The sequence below is a fragment of the Tachypleus tridentatus genome, chromosome 10 (genome assembly GCF_004210375.1).
Source record: "Tachypleus tridentatus isolate NWPU-2018 chromosome 10, ASM421037v1, whole genome shotgun sequence".
Lineage (NCBI taxonomy): Eukaryota > Metazoa > Arthropoda > Merostomata > Xiphosura > Limulidae > Tachypleus > Tachypleus tridentatus.
In genome coordinates, this window is record NC_134834.1 from 99,674,643 (window position 1) to 99,686,892 (window position 12,250).

Consider the following 12,250-nt stretch of genomic DNA (forward strand, 5'->3'; position numbering starts at 1 on the left):
AAATAAAAGGTTCTTGGTAGAAACACTATCTCTTGAGTAGAAGAAAGAAGTTTCATGAAATAAAAGGTTCTTGGTAGAAACACTATCTCTTGAGTAGAAGAAAGAAGTTTCATGAAATAAAAGGTTCTTGGTAGAAACACTATCTCTTAAGTAGAAGAAAGAAGTTTCATGAAATAAAAGGTTCTTGGTAGAAACACTATCTCTTGAGTAGAAGAAAGAAGTTTCATGAAATAAAAGGTTCTTGGTAGAAACACTATCTCTTGAGTAGAAGAAAGAAGTTTCATGAAATAAAGGGTTCTTGGTAGAAACACTATCTCTTAAGTAGAAGAAAGAAGTTTCATGAAATAAAAGGTTCTTGGTAGAAACACTATCTCTTAAGTAGAGGAAAGAAGTTTCATGAAATAAAAGGTTCTTGGTAGAAACACTATCTCTTAAGTAGAGGAAAGAAGTTTCATGAAATAAAAGGTTCTTGGTAGAAACACTATCTCTTGAGAAGAAGAAAGAAGTTTCATGAAATAAAAGGTTCTTGGTAGAAACACTATCTCTTAAGTAGAAGAAAGAAGTTTCATGAAATAAAAGGTTCTTGGTAGAAACACTATCTCTTGAGTAGAAGAAAGAAGTTTCATGAAATAAAAGGTTCTTGGTAGAAACACTATCTCTTGAGTAGAAGAAAGAAGTTTCATGAAATAAAAGGTTCTTGGTAGAAACACTATCTCTTGAGTAGAAGAAAGAAGTTTCATGAAATAAAAGGTTCTTGGTGTAATGGTTTATCAGTTTCTTAAGTCATCCAAACAGTGTGCTGTTGCTAGTGGCAGGGCAAATGGGATTTTAGATTGTATCTACAGAAATATTGAATACATGTCTATAGAGATTACAATTTCTTTGCATAGATCACTGGTTATGCCTCATTTGAAGTACTGTGTTCAATCCTGGGTTCCTCATCTTAGGAAAGATGTTGATTTGTTGAAAACAGTTCAGAGGAGGGTTACTAAAATGGTACCTGAGATGGAAGGGTTGTCACATGAGGAGAGATTAAGATCTTTGAAATTATTCTCTCTTCAAAAAATAAAAAGGTTAAAGGGGATCTGACAGAAGTGTTTAAAATTGTAAAAGGAATTGATAATGTTGATGCATTAACAATTTTCATACTAAACAGTGAGAGATAGAGAACTAAAATATAGATTTAGCAAGATAAAAGTCATCTTTGGTTAAGACAATTTTATTTTCCAAATACGATTGTTGGACTATGGAATAGGTTGTCTTTGGATGTTGTGGAGACAGCAGATTTTATTGAGTTTAAAAGAAAACTGGATAAATATATGAATGGTGAGGGTTAGATTTTAATTTTTTAAATTTATTTAATGGTTTTAGTTTGGCTTAGAGGATGGGAGAGACAAGATGGACCAGACCAACAGACATCTCATAACATATAAAAAATTTTCTGAAGAGTTAAATATCAGACACCTTGTACCTCTATAAATATAACATCATCAAACACGATGCTGATTGAACTTTACTTGGAATAACAACATGGCATCATTCTACAACTCTTTTACTGCAGAACCAAAAGATAATAACTACTGGATACCTTACAACTGATTTATCAACTGATCATTTCTTTTAAATATTCTCTAAATATCCAATACTGTCCACATCCTGTCTGAAAACAAAACAATAACATTTTACAACACGTTAAAATACTTTCCAAATAATTAACTACAGTACTTCTTGTAGCTACAATTTTTGACAAAAATAAACCGTAAAACATTCTCCTAGCATTAACTACCAGATATCATGTAAGTGTTTCACAGTGAAATTATAACACCTAGAAACTAAATTAAGATATTCTTGAAATAATTTTGAGATGTATAGCCTTCTCCAGCTAACATTACAAACTTACTGTATCAGTAAATGGATGATATGATGGTGGGTTTGAAAACACATCATACAAAACACCTAGAAACACCAGCTAACATTACAAACTTACTGTATCAGTAAATGGATGATATGATGGTGGGTTTGAAAACACATCATACAAAACACCTAGAAACACCAGCTAACATTACAAACTTACTGTATCAGTAAATGGATGATATGATGGTGGGTTTGGAAACACATCATACATAGATGAAACATATGTGATGAGAGACTTTTCATCAGGATCTTGTGTGTCCACATCTGAATCAAAAAGTAAATTATTAACTTTCAAAGTTATACAAACAAAAATATAAATACTTTATTTTACTATTTTCACTTCTAACGTTTTAAAAGTTTAAATATTTTATAAAATTATACATAATGAATAGTTACAATTATTACAGTTTTTTCAACTTTAATGAAAAAATTACAACTCTGAATTTGCAAAATTAGGTTTCATAAATATATCTCATTAATCTCAATATAATTACATTTTACTATCTTGAATATTCAAATGTTAAAACTTAAACATAATATTACTTCTAACAAACTTATCTTTAATAAGAGCTATGTTTCATTCAAACAACCCAAATGAAATTGTTTGATATTTAATTACTGTTAAAAGCTACAATCTAAGCACAACATCAGTAATTAATATACTTCAATGATTAACTTATATTCAAGTCCCATTAAACTATTAAAGGACACTGTTGTCGGCATGCACAGCAATTTGATAATTCAAGTTGCAATAAATATGAAATTATTGTTCATGTGGTTAATTAATCATTATTTCAAACAACACGAGCCTTTAAATTAATTTCTACATTCTGAAAAAACAAATAATTTTATTTAATCTAACATGCTCAAATTAACTTATGTTCTTACAGAAATACAAACTTATGTAAATAAACAATGTTCATCAATATATACTTAAAATTATTGAAAGACTGTCACATTGATAGTTCTACTACAACCTACAAATCATAATCACTATGATAAAACTTACCTTCTGGATCCAGCAGTCGAGTGACACCGAAATCTCTCTCTGCCATATTGAAGGCATGATCCAGTTTCTCATGTGCCGTTTTTGATCGCAGACTTCGCCAGTCAAATTTATCTGGTCTTAATTAATGATACAACATTAAGAAAAAATTACAAAAAGTTATCTCTTGAAACTACATGATTTATAACACTATAAATCTACCTCCTCGTTACTGACTAATTCATAACAATAAAGTTATCACCTGGTCACTAACTGATTCATAACACAATAATGTTATTACCTGCTCACTAACTGATTCATAACACAATAATGTTATTACCTAGTCACTAACTGATTCATAACACAATAATGTTATTACCTAGTCACTAACTGATTCATAACACAATAATGTTATTACCTAGTCACTAACTGATTCATAACACAATAAAGTTATCACCTGGTTACTAACTGATTCATAACACAATAATGTTATCACCTGGTCACTAACTGAATCAAAACACAATAAAGTTATTACCTGGTTACTAATTGATTCATAACATAATAAACTTACTTCCTGGTTAATTACTGATTCATAACACAATAAACTTACTTCCTGGTTAATAACTGATTCACAACATAATAAACTTACTTCCTGGTTACTTACTGATTCATAACACAATAAACTTACTTCCTGGTTAATTACTGATTCATAACACAATAAAGTTATTACCTGGTTACTAATTGATTCATAACATAATAAACTTACTTCCTGGTTTATAACTGATTCACAACTAATAAACTTACTTCCTGGTTAATAACTGATTCACAACATAATAAACTTACTTCCTGGTTAATAACTGATTCACAACATAATAAACTTACTTCCTAATTACTTACTGATTTATATCACAATAAACTTACTTCCTAGTTACTTACTGATTCACAACATAATAAACTTACTTCCTAGTTAGTTACTGATTCACAACACAATAAACTTACTTCCTAGTTAGTTACTGATTCACAACACAATAAACTTACTTCCTAGTTAGTTACTGATTTATAACACGATAAACTTACTTCCTAGTTACTTACTGATTCATAACACAATAAACTTACTTCCTGGTTACTTACTGATTCATAATATACTAAACTTGCTACCATGTGACTAATTGTTTCAACAATAAGTTGTCTCCAGATTACTAAGCTATTCATAATACAATAAGCATTACTTTCAGAAACAACTGTATTTTAATGTAAACAATAGTTTGAACACAGTAATTTTTTAAATCACCACTAGAAGTCCCTTTGTATCGACACGTGTATACATATAAAAAGAATGAATTTTATGTATTAAGTTTTTTTCCTTATAAGTACAATAGTTTATATCAGCTAGATGTACTATTGAGATTGGTATATCATATGTTGTCTTTATGAACACTGTACCTCATACACAACCTTGATCATTGTTTTGTATATTTAATTACCTAAATGGCTGAAAGGTCTGTACAGAATTTCATAATGTTTTAATTATATGGTAATATGCATTAAAAAATATCTATTTCTTAATACAGATCACTGGAAACACATTTAACATGAAGAAGATATATAACAAAGTCCTTCTATTTATAGAACTACATTTAACATGAAGAAGATATATAACAAAGTCCTGCTATTTATAGAACTACATTTAACATGAAGAAGAAATATAACAAAGTCCTGCTATTTATAGAACTACATTTAACATGAAGAAGAAATGTAACAAAGTCCTGCTATTTATAGAACTACATTTAACATGAATAAGATATATAACAAAGTCCTGCTATTTATAGAACTACATTTAACATGAAGAAGGTATATAACAAAGTCCTGCTATTTATAGAACTACATTTAACATGAAGAAGAGATATAACAAAGTCCTGCTATTTATAGAACTACATTTAACATGAAGAAGAGATGTAACAAAGTCCTGCTATTTATAGAACTACATTTAACATGAATAAGATATATAACAAAGTCCTGCTATTTATAGAACTACATTTAACATGAAGAAGGTATATAACAAAGTCCTGCTATTTATAGAACTACATTTAACATGAAGAAGAGATATAACAAAGTCCTGCTATTTATAGAACTACATTTAACATGAAGAAGAGATATAACAAAGTCCTGCTATTTATAGAACTACATTTAACATGAAGAAGAGATATAACAAAGTCCTGCTATTTACAGAACTACATTTAACATGAATAAGATATATAACAAAGTCCTGCTATTTATAGAACTACATTTAACATGAAGAAGGTATATAACAAAGTCCTGCTATTTATAGAACTACATTTAACATGAAGAAGATATATAACAAAGTCCTGCTATCTATAGAACTACATTTAACATGAAGAAGATATATAACAAAGTCCTGCTATTTATAGAACTACATTTAACATGAAGAAGAAATATAACAAAGTCCTGCTATTTATAGAACTACATTTAACATGAAGAAGAAATATAACAAAGTCCTGCTATTTATAGAACTACATTTAACATAAAGAAGATATATAACAAAGTCCTGCTATTTATAGAACTACATTTAACATGAAGAAGAGATATAACAAAGTCCTGCTATTTATAGAACTACATTTAACATGAAGAAGAGATATAACAAAGTCCTGCTATTTATAGAACTACATTTAACATGAATAAGATATATAACAAAGTCCTGCTATTTATAGAACTACATTTAACATGAAGAAGGTATATAACAAAGTCCTGCTATTTATAGAACTACATTTAACATGAAGAAGATATATAACAAAGTCCTGCTATCTATAGAACTACATTTAACATGAAGAAGATATATAACAAAGTCCTGCTATTTATAGAACTACATTTAACATGAAGAAGAAATATAACAAAGTCCTGCTATTTATAGAACTACATTTAACATGAAGAAGAAATATAACAAAGTCCTGCTATTTATAGAACTACATTTAACATAAAGAAGATATATAACAAAGTCCTGCTATTTATAGAACTACATTTAACATGAAGAAGAGATATAACAAAGTCCTGCTATTTATAGAACTACATTTAACATGAAGAAGAGATGTAACAAAGTCCTGCTATTTATAGAACTACATTTAACATGAATAAGATATATAACAAAGTCCTGCTATTTATAGAACTACATTTAACATGAAGAAGGTATATAACAAAGTCCTGCTATTTATAGAACTACATTTAACATGAAGAAGATATATAACAAAGTCCTGCTATTTATAGAACTACATTTAACATGAAGATATATAACAAAATCCTGCTATTTATAGAACTACATTTAACATGAAGAAGATATATAACAAAATCCTGCTATTTATAGAACTACATTTAACATGAAGAAGATATATAACAAAGTCCTGCTATTTATAAAACTACATTTAACATGAAGAAGATATATAACAAAGTCCTGCTATTTATAGAACTACATTTAACATGAAGAAGATATATAACAAAGTCCTGCTATTTATAGAACTACATTTAACATGAAGAAAATATATAATAAAGTCCAGCTATTTATAAAACTACATTTAACATGAAGAAGATATATAACAAAGTCCTGCTATTTATAGAACTACATTTAACATGAAGATATATAACAAAGTCCTGCTATTTATAGAACTACATTTAACATGAAGAAGATATATAACAAAGTCCTGCTATTTATAGAACTACATTTAACATAAAGAAGATATATAACAAAGTCCTGCTATTTATAGAACTACATTTAACATGAAGAAGATATATAACAAAGTCCTGCTATTTTTAGAACTACATTTAGCATGAAGAAGATATATAACAAAGTCCTGCTATTTATAGAACTACATTTAACATGAAGAAGATATATAACAAAGTCCTGCTATTTTTAGAACTACATTTAACATGAAGAAGATATATAACAAAGTCCTGCTATTTATAGAACTACATTTAACATGAAGAAGATATATAACAAAGTCCTGCTATTTATAGAACTACATTTAACATGATGAAGATATATAACAATGTCCTGCTATTTATAGAACTACATTTAACATGATGAAGATATATAACAAAGTCCTGCTATTTATAGAACTACATTTAACATGAAGAAGAGATATAACAAAGTCCTGCTATTTATAGAACTACATTTAACATGAAGAAGAGATATAACACAGTCCTGCTATTTATAGAACTACATTTAACATGAAGAAGAGATATAACACAGTCCTGCTATTTATAGAACTACATTTAACATGAAGAAGATATATAACAAAGTCCTTCTATTTATAAAACTACATTTTACATAAAGAAGATATATAACAAAGTCCTGCTATTTATAGAACTACATTTAACATGAAGAAGATATATAACAAAGTCCTGCTATTTATAGAACTACATTTAACATGAAGAAGAGATATAAAAAGTCCTGCTATTTATAGAACTACATTTAACATGAAGAAGGTATATAACAAAGTCCTGCTATTTATAGAACTACATTTAACATGAAGAAGATATATAACAAAGTCCTGCTATTTATAGAACTACATTTAACATGAAGAAGATATATAACAAAGTCCTTCTATTTATAAAACTACATTTAACATGAAGATACATAACAAAGTCCAGCTATTTATAGAACTACATTTAACATGAAGAAGATATATAACAAAATCCTGCTATTTATAGAACTACATTTAACATGAAGAAGAGATATAACAAAGTCCTGCTATTTATAGAACTACATTTAACATGAAGAAGATATATAACAAAGTTTTGCTATTTATAGAACTACATTTAACATGAAGAAGAGATATAACACAGTCCTGCTATTTATAGAACTACATTTAACATGAAGAAGATATATAACAAAGTCCTGCTATTTATAGAACTACATTTAACATAAAGAAGATATATAACAAAGTCCTGCTATTTATAGAACTACATTTAACATGAAGAAGAGATATAACAAAGTCCTGCTATTTATAGAACTACATTTAACATGAAGAAGATATATAACAAAGTCCTTCCATTTATAAAACTACATTTAACATAAAGAAGATATATAACAAAGTCCTTCTATTTATAAAACTACATTTAACATAAAGAAGATATATAACAAAGTCCTGCTATTTATAGAACTACATTTAACATAAAGAAGATATATAACAAAGTCCTGCTATTTATAGAACTACATTTAACTTGAAGAAGAGATATAACAAAGTCCTGCTATTTATAGAACTACATTTAACATGAAGAAGATATATAACAAAGTCCTTCTATTTATAAAACTACATTTAACATGAAGATACATAACAAAGTCCAGCTATTTATAGAACTACATTTAACATGAAGAAGATATATAACAAAATCCTGCTATTTATAGAACTACATTTAACATGAAGAAGATATATAACAAAGTCCTGCTATTTATAGAACTACATTTAACATGAAGAAGATATATAACAAAGTCCTGCTATTTATAGAACTACATTTAACATGAAGAAGAGATATAACACAGTCCTGCTATTTATAGAACTACATTTAACATGAAGAAGATATATAACAAAGTCCTGCTATTTATAGAACTACATTTAACATAAAGAAGATATATAACAAAGTCCTGCTATTTATAGAACTACATTTAATATGAAGAAGAGATATAACAAAGTCCTGCTATTTATAGAACTACATTTAACATGAAGAAGATATATAACAAAGTCCTTCCATTTATAAAACTACATTTAACATAAAGAAGATATATAACAAAGTCCTGCTATTTATAGAACTACATTTAACATAAAGAAGATATATAACAAAGTCCTGCTATTTATAGAACTACATTTAACATGAAGAAGATATATAACAAAGTCCTTCTATTTATAAAACTACATTTAACATGAAGATACATAACAAAGTCCAGCTATTTATAGAACTACATTTAACATGAAGAAGATATATAACAAAATCCTGCTATTTATAGAACTACATATAACATGAAGAAGATATATAACAAAGTCCTGCTATTTATAGAACTACATTTAACATGAAGAAGATATATAACAAAGTCCTGCTATTTATAGAACTACATTTAACATGAAGAAGATATATAACAAAGTCCAGCTATTTATAGAACTACAATTAACATGAAGAAGATATATAACAAAGTCCTGCTATTTTTAGAACTACATTTAACATGAAGAAGATATATAACAAAGTCCTGCTATTTATAGAACTACATTTAACATGAAGAAGATATATAACAAAGTCCTGCTATTTATAGAACTACATTTAACATGAAGAAGATATATAACAAAGTCCTGCTATTTATAGAACTACATTTAACATGAATAAGATATATAACAAAGTCCTGCTCTTTATAGAACTACATTTACTATGAAGAAGAGATATAACAAAGTCCTGCTATTTATAGAACTACATTTAACATGAAGAAGAGATATAACAAAGTCCTGCTATTTATAGAACTACATTTAACATAAAGAAGATATATAACAAAGTCCTGCTATTTATAGAACTACATTTAACATGAAGAAGAGATATAACAAAGTCCTGCTATTTATAGAACTACATTTAACATGAAGAAGATATATAACAAAGTCCTTCTATTTATAAAACTACATTTTACATAAAGAAGATATATAACAAAGTCCTGCTATTTATAGAACTACATTTAACATGAAGAAGATATATAACAAAGTCCTGCTATTTATAGAACTACATTTAACATGAAGAAGAGATATAACAAAGTCCTGCTATTTATAGAACTACATTTAACATGAAGAAGATATATAACAAAGTCCTGCTATTTATAGAACTACATTTAACATGAAGAAGATATATAACAAAGTCCTGCTATTTATAGAACTACATTTAACATGAAGAAGATATATAACAAAGTCCTTCTATTTATAAAACTACATTTAACATGAAGATACATAACAAAGTCCAGCTATTTATAGAACTACATTTAACATGAAGAAGATATATAACAAAGTCGTGCTATTTATAGAACTACATTTAACATGAAGAAGATATATAACAAAGTCGTGCTATTTATAGAACTACATTTAACATGAAGAAGATATATAACAAAGTCCAGCTATTTATAGAACTACATTTAACATGAAGAAGATATATAACAAAGTCCTGCTATTTTTAGAACTACATTTAACATGAAGAAGATATATAACAAAGTCCTGCGATTTATAGAACTACATTTAACATGAAGAAGATATATAACAAAGTCCTGCTATTTATAGAACTACATTTAACATGAAGAAGATATATAACAAAGTCCTGCTATTTATAGAACTACATTTAACAAAGTTTAAATAATGAACTTAGAAAATATTTACTGTTTCAAGTTTTTGAATCAACATTGAAGTTTTAAAACATAATTATCATACAAAGTGTGTTTGCACTGTATCTAAAACAAAGGAAAGCACACACTAATCACCTTAAACCTTCATCAGAAAAAACTCAAAAGTTTTAATAAACCATCTCAACTAAAATACAAACTGTTACAAGTGTTGAAATTTGTACAAGTCCTTGTAATTCCTTACTGATTATATATATATATATATATATTAATATAATTTGTTACAAAGAATAGACTGATTAAGTCTATTTCTCCATGACTTAGAATTGCACTCACTAAACATTTATAATTGATGTGAAGAGCACATTCATTCTTTTATGGTGAAATTTTAATAAGAGACGGTGATGGTGTGTGTATTGTTTTATAGTTTACATCCAGTTCGTAATTTACCATATAGAGTACAGTCCAGCAGTTAAATTTGAGTGTACTGTATGCAGCGTGTAGTTCAAAGATATTCTGTGCATGTTTGAAATAGACATAGTCAAACAGTTAAGGAAAACTCCCAATGGTTCAGCAGTAAGTCTTATGACTTATGCTGCTAAAACTAAATTGGGTTTCAATACTCATGATGGGCACAGCACAGATAGCCCATTTTAGAGTCTTGTCAAACGGGGTTATGTTTTACTATGTTAAAATTTTAATCTGCCTTAAGTTTTCTTCTCTGCTGGTGTTGTTCTTATTTAAAATTGAAATATACAGCTAAACACAAACCTGTTTCTGTGGATGATAGCATTAAAGGCCAGACCATCCCTCCAACTCCTTGTGAAATCTTTCACTTTCACACCTGGATATCCATCAGTTGTCCGTTGAGCCCAACGTAGAAGAGCTTCCTTTGCTGATAGACTTTCATCAGTTTGACCAATAATGTCTGATATCTGTTGAATAAAAACATCATAGTTTTAACTTTTCCAACTTAGTTTGATACAAAACTTTTCTGCTATAACAGAATATCTTTCTTCCTATAATCCTCTTTTATTGTTATGTCAATGTTCTTTCACTTTACCTAAGATTTCTGTTAGTAAAGAGATTTTTGGCCATGTTCACACATTTCAACAACACATGTAAATATTCTGTGTACTATAACTGCACTTTAGATCAAAATGACCATTAAGTTATAAGAACAAATGCTATATGAATGGTGAATGTTAAGAAAACACTCCAACTCCATGCTGCCTGTAATAGCACACCCTGACTGTATGTAACTTAATATACCATGCATTGACTTCATTTCATTTAATATGTCACACACTGACTATGCTACACACCAACTTCATGTGACGTAAAGTACACACTAGCTCTGTGTTACTTACTATATTACACAGTGACTATATTTCTTAATACAGCACATGCCACTTAAGCTGTATATAACATAGTACACACCCACAACACGTTACATAAAATATCACATGCCAACTCACATTATTTAATATACCACACAATGACTCTATGCCACTTAATAAAGTACAAATCAACTCCACATTATTTAATTACAGTACACACCCAAAACACGTTACATAAAATATCACACACTGACTTCACATTACTTAATGCACTAGACACCAACTCCACATTACCTAATATAGTAGACACCAGCTCCACATTATTTAATGTGGAACACACAATGATCCATATTACTTAATATAATATGCAAAAACTCCATGTTACTTAAGAGCATGCTATTAAACAATAGAGATTAACAATATGTAGAGATAATAAGAGCACACACAATAAACGTTTTAGGCTATAAGAACACACACTGACAACTGTTAGAAACACATTACCATCTTATAGTAACAAGCAACATGAAAGAGAATGTTAATATTTGACTACTTCAGTCTAAAAACAGGTTTCCACTTCAATTATGTATTATAGTTGACCCACACCCAGCTACAGCTGTCATGTCTCAACTTGTACAGTTAAGG

At 28.2% G+C, this 12,250-nt stretch overlaps 1 protein-coding gene across 1 annotated transcript in view; it reads right to left on the reverse strand.

Annotated features, from left to right (window-relative positions):
• LOC143229955 (dystonin-like) overlaps positions 1-12,250 on the reverse strand; it is a 209,110-nt gene that overhangs the window by 138,258 nt on the left and 58,602 nt on the right. The window contains 3 exon segments of the mRNA XM_076462843.1: positions 2,075-2,178; positions 2,924-3,039; positions 11,040-11,203. Coding sequence (XP_076318958.1) covers positions 2,075-2,178; positions 2,924-3,039; positions 11,040-11,203 — 384 coding nt within the window.